General features: G+C 46.1%; 1 protein-coding gene and 1 long non-coding RNA gene across 8 annotated transcripts in view; one reads left to right on the top strand and one right to left on the bottom strand.

The window, feature by feature from the left end:
* The window catches only part of LOC148890742 (uncharacterized), a 219,077-nt gene that overhangs the window by 34,375 nt on the left and 170,167 nt on the right, over positions 1–14,535 (top strand). The gene's annotated exons all lie outside the window — the stretch shown is intronic.
* Positions 1,918–14,535, bottom strand: part of cdh22 (cadherin 22) — a 200,453-nt gene continuing 187,835 nt past the window's right edge. For all 7 annotated transcript variants that reach the window (XM_089009500.1, XM_089009502.1, XM_089009505.1 and 4 more), the window contains one exon: positions 1,918–4,811. In XM_089009500.1, coding sequence (XP_088865626.1) covers positions 4,267–4,811 — 545 coding nt within the window. In that variant the 3' untranslated portion in view covers positions 1,918–4,266. The remainder of the gene's footprint in view (positions 4,812–14,535) is intronic.

Raw genomic sequence — 14,535 nt, 5'->3', positions numbered from 1 at the left:
AAAAAAAAACTAAAAGATATTTTTTTTTTCAAAATGTTCCTTGATTTTTAAAAACAAATTTAGATGGTTAAAAAAAATCCCCCTTAAAAAAACACAACAAAAAAACATCTGATTTTTTTTTATTATGACTTGATATTATTTCAACATGGAAATATACCAATTTTACGATTCAACGGGATTAAGATCTGACTCGATATGATACTCCTCAATTCAAGAGGGCGTAAAGTGATAAGCTCCCCGTTGTCCTTTTATGTACACGAATGAACTTTCCAAGTATTCCGCAAATGTGGCTTTTCCTTCCGAGATAGGATAACTTTGTATTAGTTGTAACACGCTTTATTACAGCTTCAGATGTTGTTAAAGCGCTATACGAATCAATATGTACTGTATTGTATTGTCATTGGGCGCTACTGCCGGGCAATCACACCCTTTCAGGACGGTTAAGTCTTTCGATAAGACCATCTCTTGTCGCTTGTTATCGCAACACTTTTGTAGCTCTGAATACCCGAGATAAATTCTTTTTGTGTTCTTCATACTTGGCCAATCAAGGTGATTTTTATACTGATCCTGCTTTCCATTAAAAGACTGATTCGGATAATTTCGGCTATTTTTATTTTTATAGTGAACATATTTTTGTTTGTGTTTCGATGTGACGCAATCGCGTCTTTCAAAGTACAGCTAATGTTGTGATAAAAAATGGCGCTTTTGTTCTACTTGTTTTGTTTTTTTTTTTGGTGATGCTGAGTATGAACACGAGTACAGTGGCAGATGAGGAAGATGAAAGCGATCTCGGATGGCTGCGACAATTGCGCTAGCTTGGCAGAAGGTGGCCTTATGTGAGGGGATGGGAGGTGGGGGGGGGGGGGGCGACAATATGACAGAAGACTCTTTGTTTAGCTGGGGAAGTCAAATGGCTGTGATTGTTTCCATCCGAGGTTCAACTGTGAATCCCTTCCCGAGGGCAACACACAAAAGTCGAGCAGCACAATCACACGCAACTCCGGAGACATCGACTAAACAATCGCAAGATAATGCAAATAAGCGTCATCATATGCATATGAATCCACGTATGGGGGGGATCAACTCGGAATTCGACAAGATTAAAGTCTTTTTTTTTAATGAAAATGTTTTTTGTTCTAAGTTGTAATATTCCGAAAATAAAATGTATGAAAAATACCGGACTGAATGTTTCGATTTGGGAAAATACTACAGGGAAAAATAATTAACAGCTGAAAACAGTTGCAGCTTAAGAAAAAAAAAGTATCCTCTAATGGGGTATTAATAATGTTGTCATTTTACACAACGGTCATGCAGCAAACTGTCATGATCTGGTTGGCGACAAACGGGGGGCGCTGTCGGCCCCGCCTGCACCTGCACAGGTGCTGGTCGTCCCGATCAGATTGGCGACCAACGGGTAGCGACGTCAGCCCTGCCGGCAGCCTCGCAGGTGCTGGTCGTTATAATCACTGTCACTTAAAAGGACACCCGGCATGACCATCCGTTGTCGGTTCATTGTTTGCTGCTTGTTTGCTGCATGCATTGTGTGTGTGTTTGTTTAACCTTGGCGGACTTTTACTTTTGGTCTTCTTTTGGAACTTTGTATTTTTTTCCATTCAGATGATTTTGATGATTTATGATGATTTATGATGATTTATATTTTGTTCCGGCTGACCTTTATTTTAATAGAATTTGTCAAACAACCTCCTGCTCCCTCCTGCCTGCTTTTTGGGATCCGCACCCGCCATCACCACCTCGCAAACCGTGACACAAACGTTCATTTTTCGGACAGTAAAGTTACAACTCATCAATTTGTATTACAATTTTTAGATCATGTGGAACATATGTTTGCACGTATTTAATGGAGAGCTCACAAACAGATGGAGTTTATCCCAAAAATTAAATATTTATTTCAAATTTTCTCTCTTTTTTCAGTTTTCCATACATTGAGGTTCACGTGAAATATAGGTTGTCGGTATAAGGAGGGATGTGTCCAGTTCATTCGTTATACCTGTAAGCCTCCCCTTGATGTAAAAAAATAAACAAACAAACACAAAAACAAGACAAACCAAGAGGAACGATAACGTTTGCTTCAATTTTGTACATACGCTAAACAAAAAAAATCAGGAAACATGGGAGGAAAAAAAAGCAAAAACATAAATAATAATAATAAATAAAAAATCACGGCTCCAAGAAGGCATGGAATTGGTCTTCTCTTCTCGCTTTTTTACACACCATCAATCTCACGTTTTGAATTGAGCAAATAAAAAAGAAAAACAGAAAAAAAAATGTAAAAATATAGACCAGAGTCTAACAGCTAGTCCCTTCCTTTCTTCTTTTGTCTTTTTTCTTCCTTCCAGTGTCAGATTCAAGTGAAAACCTGTCTGAATAAATAAATATAAAAGCAAATATATACATAAATATCAACATTCCATAAAATAAAATAAAAATAAGGGTTGCCTTGGCCATCTGTGGCATCTACTTTTGTGTGTGTGTGTGTGTGTGTGTGTGGGGGGGGGGCAAAAAAGAGTCACAGTTTCTGCAACCAAATGATTTCACCCATTTGAGGGTGAGCACTGAGTGGACAGAAATATAAGGACACCTGTTTGTTTTGTTTTTTTAAGTCAGTAAATCAGCTGGATGAAATAAAGTTGAAGTACAGGTGTCATCCGTCTTACGATCGGCGCGATGTACGAACACCTGTATTAACAAACACGAGCGCCATATCCCATTAGTTTTATTTTAATTCTACGCCTGGCACCACAAGGCGCTAGCAACCCAGCAACGCATCCGACAATTTTGACCAGCAGGCCAGCATCTCACTCTCGCACAGCAATCGACCACGTGATGGCCCGGAGGCGGGAGTGTCCACCGACGTCGGCTGCGGCACGGCCAGGACTAGAGCCGAGGCGGGTGGGCATCAGCGCTCGGGCATTCGGGACCGCCGCGACGGGAACACCACGTAAGGCCCAGGTCCGACGCTGTCGCCGACTCTTGGAGACAGTTCGTTCTGCTTTGTGGCGCGTTGGCGCCGCAGACGGCCGCAAGGTCGGGCCGTGCGGCGGCGCGGAGAGCGGGGTAAGGTCGGGGAGAGGGCAACCGGCAGAACACCGGCAACCCAGACCCACGCCTACCCGCCCCCATGGCGTCCGAATCAGATCGTTTGCAAGTCATTTAGCACAGAGTCTATACTCAACATTTTGAATGGATTTCGACTGATGACGATTCTGACACACGATCATTTGGTCGGAACAGAATCCGGTCGTAAGTCGGATGTTACCTGTACTTGGTTATGGCGATATATGCCCCCAACCCCTCCCAACTTTTTCCAGACGTTCACCGTCTTTGTTGGAATCAGTTATTATCCGACACACAGTTAGCTAGCAAGTTTTGCCCATGATTGTTCCTCGTTGTTAGCCACGAGTGCGCGCAAATCAGATGAATGAGAAAGAGCAGGGAAGGAAAAGTCCAATTCTTCAGCTTTGTGAAGTGTGTTTATGATTCCACATTTTCCACAGATATGAGTTGGAGTTTTAACTCATTCACTGCCATTTACGAACAGCATTTTCCTTTTTTTCAATGTCAGCGCTTTGTTCCAGCTTCAGCTGGTGTTAAAGTGCTATTTGAACAAATAAATATGTATTGCATTGTATTTTGGACAGCCGCCCTCATTTCAAGCTCATATAACTCACGACCCATATAATTAAGGACATTTTGGAAACTCTTTTTTTCTGATGAAAGAAGAGAGTTGGAGGTTTCTTACACTGCATTGAATGTTTATGTAGTCCTAAAACTCAATATTCTGTGTATCCTGGAATTTGAGTGACAATTACAAAAACCCTGGCACTGGAGTGGACACAATTTTGCACGTCTGGCAGTGGATGAGTTAATAGTTTTTTTAGGTACGGCGCTAATGAGAAACCAATAATGACCAAAACTTATTTTTTGCTCCAGTCTGACCCCGAATTGCTAAAATGATTGACAAAAAATGTCTGAATACTTTTGCCCACACACAAAGATGTTCCCACCCTCTCTAATTTACAGATTTCTAGTTTTCGCTGCTTCCGCCTGGACTTTTCACAATTCCGTGATTTTTTCTTTCATGGCCGTCACACTCAATTCCAGAGTAAAGTCGCTCCGAATATCCAAATCGGGGAAGCCAAGTGAGCGAAAAAGTTCTTTTTGCCGCGTGTGCGTTAGGAGAACACAGGACAAAGAATGAGGAGATATATCGAAGAAGTCTGTCTCTCTGCGGGACCGGATGCGCTGCTAGGACCCATCCTCGTCTGGTTTTCCCGGCGCATAGTAGCCCGCCAGCTGGCGGAATCGCGGCCCCCAGTCACTGAGGTACGAGAAATCCTGCTCGGACGTGGTGGACAGTGTGTGGATGGAGCTGAGAGACAGCGCGGGCGTGCCGGTTCCCTCAAAGGCGTACGTCTGGAAAGAGTCATACGGCGGCACCGACAGATCGGCGTCGGCCTGCTCCACCTTTTTACAGATGTAACTGTTGAAGAGCGAGAAGTCGGCGGCCGAGCACGCCTCCGCCGCCCCGCCTGCTAGGCGCTTCGCCTGCAACCACTGCGGCAGCGCTCGGATATCCGGGACCGAGTCGGCGGCGGCCCCCACGAAGCTGCTTTTGGACTCTGGGAAGTCGTACAGGTTCCTGAGGGCGCTCATGTCATATGCCTGCGTGTCCTGCTCGCCGCCGCCCTCGTCGTTGTACTTGATGACGTTATCCCGCATGTCCTCCTCGTCCTCGGCCATCCGCTGGCCTTTCCGGTGGCGTTTGAGGGTCAAGATGAGCAAGACAAGGACTGAAGGGGCAAGAGGGAGGGGGCAAAAAGAATCTAGTTAACCTCAAGTATTGAGGTTTGATTCATCAAACAACAAAGCTTCAAGGAGGACTCGTTATGGAAAAGCGAAGCTTCGCGTGCCGGGGGCAGTCGCGCTTTTCGGTTCGAGGGCCACGTTTGATGGTTAAAAAGACAGACGGCTGTGTCATTTGTCGAGCATACGTCCATGAAATGTGTCTCTTGATTCCGTCGTCTGTTTGCGGTTTCTTAGGTCACGGTTTAATTTATCTCGGTTTCTTGTCCTTGATCAATGTTGGATTCATTTTCAAATGCTGTCAGAGGTGTAAGATTTTATTTTTAGCATCCATAAATGAGTATGTTTACCCTTCCTCACTGAAAATCTCCACTCCTCTCGCTTGCTTCTTGGCTTTAACTATTCAAAATGATTGTAATATTAAAACAATTATCCATCCATCCATTTTCTAATCAGCTTGTCCCTGCCAGGGTCGTGGGCAAAAATATAAATAAATAAATAAATAAATAAATAAGTCGAGTGGTTAGCACACCGGCTTCACAGTGCAGAGGTCGCCGGTTCGCGTCACGGTCCGGCCTCCCTGTGTGGAGTTTGCATGTTCTCCCCGGACCCGTGTGGGGTTTCTCCGCGTCCTCTGGTTTCCCCTCACACTCCAAAAACATGCATGGCAGGCAGATTGACCACTCCAAGTTGTACCTAGGTGTGAGTGTGAGAGTGGCTGTTGTACGTCTTTGTGTGCCCTGCGATTGGCTGGCAACCAATTCAGGGTGTCCCCCGCCTCGTGCCCGAAGACAGCTGAGATAGGCTCCAGCAACCCCCGCGACCCTAATGAGGAATAAGCGGTACAGAAAATGGATGGATGGATGGATGGATGGATAAATAAATAAATAAATAAATAAATAAATAAATAAATAAATAAATAATTGCCCAGTGCATGATGAATTTTCCACTGAGCGCCGCTATTGAAACTTTGATTTGACTCGTGTGGGAGCAAATGCACAGCAGGAGGCTCAGGGGAGGCTCAGGGCATATTTTGTGCATTTACGAGTTTTCCATTTGAAATGCATGAGCATCGATTTTGTAGCCTCGCCTTGAAAATAAAAATAAAAATAAATGACTCACAAGGAAGGAGGGATGAGCTTTATATCGATACTCATTCAAGCCTGAAGAACGTAAAATTTGTGAGAATGAATCGGCACTGTAAATGCGCTTTAGGCTTGTTCTGAAATTGCACCTGAAAGCCAAACTGTATATGTACTAATACTTTAAATGTTAGAGCACTGTGAAGCCGACCCATTGTCTTCCAGCAATGTGACATTGAAGTTACCACAACTCTATAAATATCCGTTTTGTTTTGTAAGACGCATTGTTTATCCATAGCTTGCCGTTTTAAGATGCTACAATTCGTCCGTTGGAGTCGAATAGCATCCGGCGGCAGCTAGTCTCTAGAAGAGAACAATTAAATGGCAGAAGACAGATCATTACCCGGCAGTGTTCACGAATCAACGCCTGAAATCCAGGCGGAGATAAAACGACTCCAAATGACGTGGTGGGTTCAGGCCCCCGGGCGGGCAGACGCACGGCGTTTGATATGGCGACTCCGCCAATGACAAGCATTAACACAAAGACAAAGAGCGCACATGCCAAGGCCGACGCTGCGGCTGTGTCCGGGGAATTTGCATGTCGGCGTTGTTAGCTGGTAGGCTGGGAAGTTCAGATCCTTCCATCATTTGCCTTCTGTCCCCCGAGGGTGGCCGTCAATTATCTTACAAGTAATAAATATGCCACAACACTACAATTGAAAAGCAAGCATGACGCTAGTTAGAAGGCACACAAGAATCAGTTGTTCAAACTTTATGAATGAAAGGTTTATGAATGAAAGGTGTTATTGCATATATATATATATATATATATATATATATATATATATATATATATATATATATATATATATATATATATATATATATATAATGGCTGAATGGTTACTTCGAAACCCACAGTCACGGTTGACCACGAAACAACTAGTAGCTCAGTGTTCCAATATTCACAAACGGCAATTGCTATCACAACTTGAGATTGATGACGTACAACACCAATTCCGAGGTGAAGGGCCCCAGGCTGCCACATCAGAGGAAGAGGTTCGACCAGAGATTGGGAGGCAAGCCCCAATGAATGATGAGATTGGGAAGCCAGCCCCAATGAATGAAATGCTGAGCGAAGCAGCAACTGACCTTAGAGATAAGATCATGGCAAGAATGACAACTGGGCAACTATGAAACCGATTACAACGGCTACGTGAACTACCTCCTGAAAGTCTCATGGAAACTGATCCTAGAGATGCTTGGCTACAAGAGCAACCGTGAGAGCCACGAGATTCATTACCCACCATGGAAAAGACGGTTGGAGGCTAATATCAAGGCGGCTCGGAAAGATGTCAGTCAATTGACTGAGACCCAGAGAGGTGTGAATAAAAGGCCAATCCCCAAGAGGTACATGCAGATAACTATACCTGAAGCACTCGAAACTGCCAAACAAAGGCTCCGGGCCTTGTCCAGTCGCCTAAAGAGGTACACGGAAGAGAATGAGGCCAGAAGAATAAACAAGCTGTTCGCAACACAACCTGCGAAAGTGTACGCTCAGTGACAGGGTTCTAACAGAAGAGCAGACCCCTCCAAGGCTGGAAACTGAAAGATACTGGAAAGGCATATGGGAAAAGGAGGTCGCACATAACAGCAGTTATGAAAGAGGATCACAGCAACCTCCTTGAACAGAACCCAGTTACCATCACAGCGGCAGATATACAAGAAAGAGTCTCAGGTACGAAAAACTGGACGTCACCAGGCCTGGATATGGTCCACACCCACTGGCTAAAGAAACTCACAGCTCTCCACGATCGCCTAGCAGCATAAATGAACCTGATGGATGGGACTCACCCAAGATGGCTAACCGAAGGGCGAACAATCCTGATCATGAAGGATTCCTCAAAGGGTGCAGTTCCTTCCAACTATCGGCCAATAACCTGTCCACAACATGGAAGCTCATGTCAGGCATCATTGCGGCTAAGATAAGTGAACACATGGATCAATACATGAGCAAAGCACAGAAAGGCATTGGTAGAGATACTAGAGGTGCCAAACATCAGCTGCTGGTTGACAGAACAGTCGCACAAGACTGCAGTTCCCGACATACCAACCTGTGCACAGCCTGGATTGATTACAAGAAAGCATATGACTCAATGCCACACACATGCATCACTGAATGCTTGGAGTTGTATAAGGTCAACAGGACCCTGAGAGCCTTTGTTGCAAACTCGATGAGGATGTGGAAAACCACACTTGAAGCCAATGGCAAGCCACTAACGCAAGTGTCCATCAAATGTGGCATATACCAAGGTGATGCACTCTCCCCACTTTTGTTCTGCATAGGACTGAACCCCCTTAGCCAGATAATCGCCAAAACAGGATATGGATACCGCCTCAGAAATGGAGCTACGATCAGTCACCTCCTCTACATGGATGACATAAAGCTGTATGCTAAGAGCGAAAGGGAAATAGAGTCCCTGATCCACACAACCAGGATCTACAGCCGTGATATCGGGATGTCATTCGGGCTGGAGAAATGTAGTCGGGTGGTGACTAAGAGGGGCAAGGTAGTCCACACTGAAGGGGTCTCACTCCCTGAAGGAACAATAGCATACATTGAAAACAGCTACAAGTACCTTGGTATACCACAGGCCAATGGCAATCTCGAACTAGCAACAAGGAAAGCGGCTACGACCAAATACCTCCAGCGGGTGAGGCAAGTCCTCAGAAGCCAGCTCAATGGCAAGAACAAAACCCGGGCAATAAACAGCTATGCCCTTCCAGTGATCAGATACCCTGCAGGAATAATAAGGTGGTCAGAGGAAGAGATTCAGACCACGGATGTTAAGACCCGAAAACTCCTCACCATGCATGGAGGGTTCCATCCCAAGTCCAGCACCCTGAGACTGTACACAAGCCGTAAGGAAGGAGGCCGGGGACTAGTGAGTGTGAGAGCCACTGTCCAGGATGAAATATCCAAGCTCCCTGAATACATTAAAGAGAAGGCTCCAACTGATGATGTACTCAGAGAATGTCAAGACAATGGGGAACATAGGATGAGGTGCTGGAAGAGGGACAATCATGGGAGGAGAAGCCCCTACACGGGATGTACCACCGAACCATAGCAGAAGTGGCTGATCTCAAGAAGTCCGCTTTGAGTTAACTTTGTTTTAAACGGCAGCACAATAAGTCATGCTAATTCAACGTGCAACAGATGTGCTGCCGTTTTAAGAAGGCACTAAGTAAATATAATGCTAGCCAAATGAAATATCACTCTGTACAATTGGTGTAGTTTTAAATGGTCATTCATGTGTAAACATACAACTTTTTAAATGTATTTTTGAAACTGCAAACACCATTTTTCAAACTGCAAACACCTGACTGGCTTGATGGCATCATTTAATCTGGTAAATTAGATTATTTATTCAATTTAAAAAGTAAACATGGATCAAGGTGTTTTATTAAATGAAATGATTACATTTGTTGTCTGTTTTTTTCTATTCAACCTTTTAGCCCCAGGGTGGAAATTGAGTAACACCGCCATTATCTAAGGTATGTTTACATTTTTATTAATACTACATGATTAATTACCCGAATCATATTAAAAATAATACATGTATGTATTTTTTATATTGAACAGAATTTTACCTAAACTTAATTCTCCATAGGTCTCCATAGGCCACTGTCTTGGGTTTGAGATGCTGAAGACAAATACTGCAATGTTAAGCTCTTGTCGCTTTCCCCAAATTAAAACTTTGCTTTTTATCTCCTCTTGCTTTTGATAAAGAATAGCATGATATACACGAGACGCAGTCTGGCCCTCGTGCTCTCCATGCATACCTACGAGAAGATGACTCACAGTTCTTCAAAACATGCAATGTATGTATTGCCTGACTTAACACAAATGTCTATTGATGTATTTTGCAGTGGGAAGAGGATCCAGACATTGAAAACATTCCTGTCGCACTTCTCTCCGTGACAACTGACAACTAGCGCCATCTTGTTTAACCCCAACAGCATTTCTGTTGTGATAGAAGATGGCATTATTGTGAGATGTCTCCCCAGGTTGGCTGATACACACCTCCTCTTGTTTGGTTTAATGTATGCACTGCATTTAGATTCTCCCCAAAAATTAATCCACACATTCACCTATCTTTTAAGTTCATTCAAACTCATAACATTTAAGTTCAGTCAAACTCATAAAATTTATTTCCACTACTCAAAAATTTTGAGTAAACTACTCAAAAATTTTGAGTAAACTGTACTCAAAATTTTTGAGTAAACTGTACTAAAAAAATTTGGCGTAATCAGTTGCCATAAAAATTTTGAGTACTTTCAACTTGTTGGGTTTTACAGTGTACATGGAGCGCCATAACCAGGTGGCTGGCATAGTCTACCGAAACATCTGTGCGGTGTATGGACTGGAAACTTCAAGGTCAAAATGGGAAACACCTACAAAGGTAGTAGAGAATGACTGACCAAAGATCATGTGGGACTTCCAGATAGAAACTGACAAGATGGTAATGGCCAACCAATCAGATATTGTGGTCATACATAAAGGGCAAAGGAAAGCCGGTGTTGTGGATGCAGCGGTCCCGAGTGATGGAAACATCAGAAAGAAGGAACATGAGAAAATCGAGAAATACCAAGGGCTCAGAGAGGAGCTGGAGAGAGCCTGGAAGGTAAAGGTGACAGTCGTGCCTGTGGTGGTCGGAGCACTCGAGGCAGTGACCCCCAAACTCGACGAGTGGTTGCAACAGATCCTGGGAACAACATCGGATATCTCGGTCCAGAAAAGCGCAGTGCTGGGAACAGCACGGATACTGCGCAGAACCCTCAAGCTTCCTGGCCTCTGGTAGAGGGCCCGAGCTAAAATGGGGGACAGACACCACACATGAGGGGTGAGACGAGGATTATATATATATATATATATATATATATATATATATATATAGAGAGAGAGAGAGAGAGAGAGAGAGAGAGAGAGAGAGAGAGAGAGAGAGAGAGAGAGAGAGAGAGAGAGAGAGAGAGAGAGAGAGCGCATATATATACGGTCAATACATACGGTGTTGACCTCACAGTTAGGGTTCAATTTCACCCTCCCTGTGTGAAGTTTGCATGTCTTGCCCGGGCCTGCGTAGGTTTTCTCCGGGTACTCCCATTTCCTCCCACATTCCAAAAAAATGCATGGCAGGCTGATTTAACACTCCAAATAATCTCCAAGGTTGGAATGTGAGCATGAATGGTTGTTTGTTTTCGTGTGCACTGCAGTTGACTGACAAGTGGTTCAGGGGTCTCCTGCCTTGTACCCAAAATCAGCTGGGAGAGCCTTAGCAACCCCTGCGACATCGTGATGCGGCCGCTACACAGAAATTGCCCATGCTTCTGAAAAATCTGCTCTTTAGTTTTTTTTTTCTTCAAAGTGTCGATCCCAAGATGATTTTGGCCATTTTCTGGGTTCTTACAAGGAACAAGTCGTCCCAGAAATTTGGTGCGATTTCCACGAAAAGTGATGCTCTTTGGAATACAATCATCTCAGCCATTTTTGATAATGGTCCCCATTAGTATAAAAGGTACAAAAAGTCACTTTCATGCTCCCCTAAAGAGCCTTGTGAGACGAGGGGGCGGGGAGCCTGACTGAACTCGAAATATGAACGCTGCGCACCAGTTCTCGCTGATAACATCCAATCACTCGCCTCTCACATTGTATGCTGGACTCTACTGGGAAGGCCATGTCTAGAACAATTGTGTTTATTGTTCTCCACTGTGAATGGGCCGAATTAATTGCCACGGGGTTCGGGGAGGAGGCGGCCGGGATGGACGGCGGCTTGGTAAATTGCGCCGCGCACCTCCGCGCATACTAACACAGGCGCAATGACTTCAATCCTAATGAGGCGAGTGTCAGCGGGGAAAGAAAAAAAAACTCTCTCAACTCTGTCGTACGTGCAAATAGACCGGGTGCAGCAGATTTAACCCCGTGACAAATCCACGCCAAGAAGACGCCGGCGCTGCTGCCTGTTTATTAGCCGCATGGACGCTCGAACCAACGGCTATTCTTGGTGAATAAAAAAAGCAACCTATTACAGTTGTGTATTACAGTTATGCAGTAAGAAAGTAATGTCATGAGTTCGTTTGGATACATGACAACATTAGAACGAGTAGATTGTGGACTGAACCAATCTCCAGCGGGGGTCAGGCATTAGAGTTGAATCTGGATTCAAAATAATATTTAAAAAAAAAAAAAAAAAACGATGTTATTTTCACCATATATAACACTGTAGCCGTTGAGGAATGAGCACACACGACTAAATGTGGAGACGTGTTTATTCCAACGGCTAACAAGTGGATCTGAACTGAACAGCAAAAGCAGTGTAATATATGTAACATGAACCGCCCCCTCCTCTGCACCTGCTGGGTGAGATGCCTGGTCCTAGTGCCCGCCACACAGCCCCCCCCAGAACACCCAGAAGGAAGGTCAAGGTGAAAATTTTGCAGGGGGCTTAACCAGCCTGCCCCAACGACTACGCAGTCCGTCTTTCGGTGGTGAAGGTGATTCGGGCGAGACCTCAGTGGGGGAACGACACTCAACCCTGGCATGCCGCGGTGAGGCTGGAGGTTTCAGAGGACGTCCGCGACGTGGGGCCTGGGCAGGCGAAACGTCCTCGCCTGCAACTAAATGAGCCGGTTTGAGCCTGTCTATTGAAATGCTCTCCCTCCGCCCACCCATATCGAGCACAAAACTCTTTTCACCGTGTTCGAGCACTCTAAACGGGCCGTCGTACGGCGGTCGTAGGGGAGAGCGGTGGGCATCGTGACGCACAAAGACGAAACGGGCTGACCTAAGAGCAGACGGAACAAATATTTTGGGGACGCAGTGGTGAATTGGTGCTGGAGTCAGGGGCTCTGCTGGCAAAAGGGGGAATGAAGGTGCACCCGAAGTTTCAGGCAGAAATTCACCAGGAACGCGGAGTGGTTGACCGAGCACTAACTCTGCGGGGGCGGCGTTAAGGTCTTCTTTAGGGGCCGAACGTAACCCGAGCAGGACCCACGGAAGCTGGTCGACCCAGTTACCGTCCGACAGCGCGGCCCGTAGCGCGGCTTTCAGTGACCGTTGGAAGCGTTCGCACATCCCGTTAGCCTGCGGGTGGTAGGCCATAGTGCGGTGTACCTGCACACCCAAGGACTGCGCCATGGCCGACTAGAGCTCGGACACAAACTGGGGGCCTCTGTCCGAAGTGATATCGGATGGCGTGCCGAAACGTGCGACCCAGGACGACAGAAATGCGCGGGCAATATCTGCCGAGGTCGTGGAGGACTGCTTCCGGCCACCTTGTGGTTCGATCGACCATGATGAGGAGATGTGTGCAACCCTGCGAAGGAGGGAGGGGCCCGACCAGATCCACATGGACGTGGTCAAATCTCCTGTCCGGAATTGGAAAAGTTTCCAGGTTTGCTCGGGTGTGCCTGTGGACTTTGGCGCGCTGACATGCCACGCATGCAGCTGCCCACTTCCTGACGTCCTTTCGTAACCCAGGCCAGACAAACTTGGCCCCAAGTAGTTTGACTGACGCCCGGACGCCAGGGTGTGAGAGGGAATGAATAGAATCAAAAATTCGCCGACGCCACTCCTGCGGAACCACGGGACGAGTGCGACCCGTAGACACATCGCAGAGGAGAGCGGGACCCCCTTCACACAGTGCCACCTTCTCAAGTTTCAGGGCTGTGCCTGCTGCCTTGAGTTCGTGGATGTCCGGATCCTCAGATTGGGCGGTGGCCATCTCTGAAAAATCCACCCAGAGCTGGACTGGACACACAATCGCGCGTGACAAGCAATCGGCCACAGGGTTACATTTGCCAGCCACGTGCTGAATGTCTGTTGTGAATTCAGAAATGGCCGCCAAATGCCGTTGCTGTCGGGCCGACCACGGTTCAGTCACCTTTGACATGGCGAATGTGAGTGGTTTGTGATCCACATATGCGGTAAACCGGCGCCCCTCGAGGAGGAAACGAAAATGGCGCGTTGCAAGATAGAGTGCTAACAACTCTCTGTCGAAAACACTGTACTTGCGTTCGTGATCTTGCAGCTTCTGACTGAAAATGCAAGGGGCTGCCATTCGTTCTCCACAAGCTGCTCAACCACCGCCCCTACGGCAACATCAGACGCGTCGGTAGTCAAGGCCATCTGTGCGGTTGAGATTGGGTGGACCAGAAGAGTTGCACCCGCAAGAGCTTCCTTGGCCCGTTGGAAGGATTGTGCTCGTTGCGGTGCCCAATCGACGGGGTCGTTAGCCTTCTTTTTTCTCAAGGCGCCGTAGAGGGGTTGTAGGAGGTCGGCTGTGTGAGGAAGAAACCGGTTGTAAAAATTGATCATGCCCAAAAACTCCTGCAGAGCCTTAACTGTGGCCGGGCACTGCTTGCACTTTGGCGGGTAAGGGGATGGCGCCCTGTGGAGAAATGCGATGCCCCAAGAAATCGATCTTGGACAGACCAAATTGGCACTTAACAGGGTTAACTATAAGGCCGTGTGAATCAAGGCGCTTGAAAACTTCGGTTAAGTGCGACAGGTGTTCCTCCGGTGAAGGGCTGGCCACAAGGATGTCGTCTAGATAGACAAATACAAAATCAA

This window comes from Hippocampus bargibanti, linkage group LG12 (assembly GCF_051943395.1).
Source record: "Hippocampus bargibanti isolate YZ-2025 linkage group LG12, ASM5194339v1, whole genome shotgun sequence".
Classification (NCBI taxonomy): domain Eukaryota; kingdom Metazoa; phylum Chordata; class Actinopteri; order Syngnathiformes; family Syngnathidae; genus Hippocampus; species Hippocampus bargibanti.
Note: the sequence above shows the minus strand (reverse complement) of the source record. Positions and strands in the feature narration are given on the sequence as shown.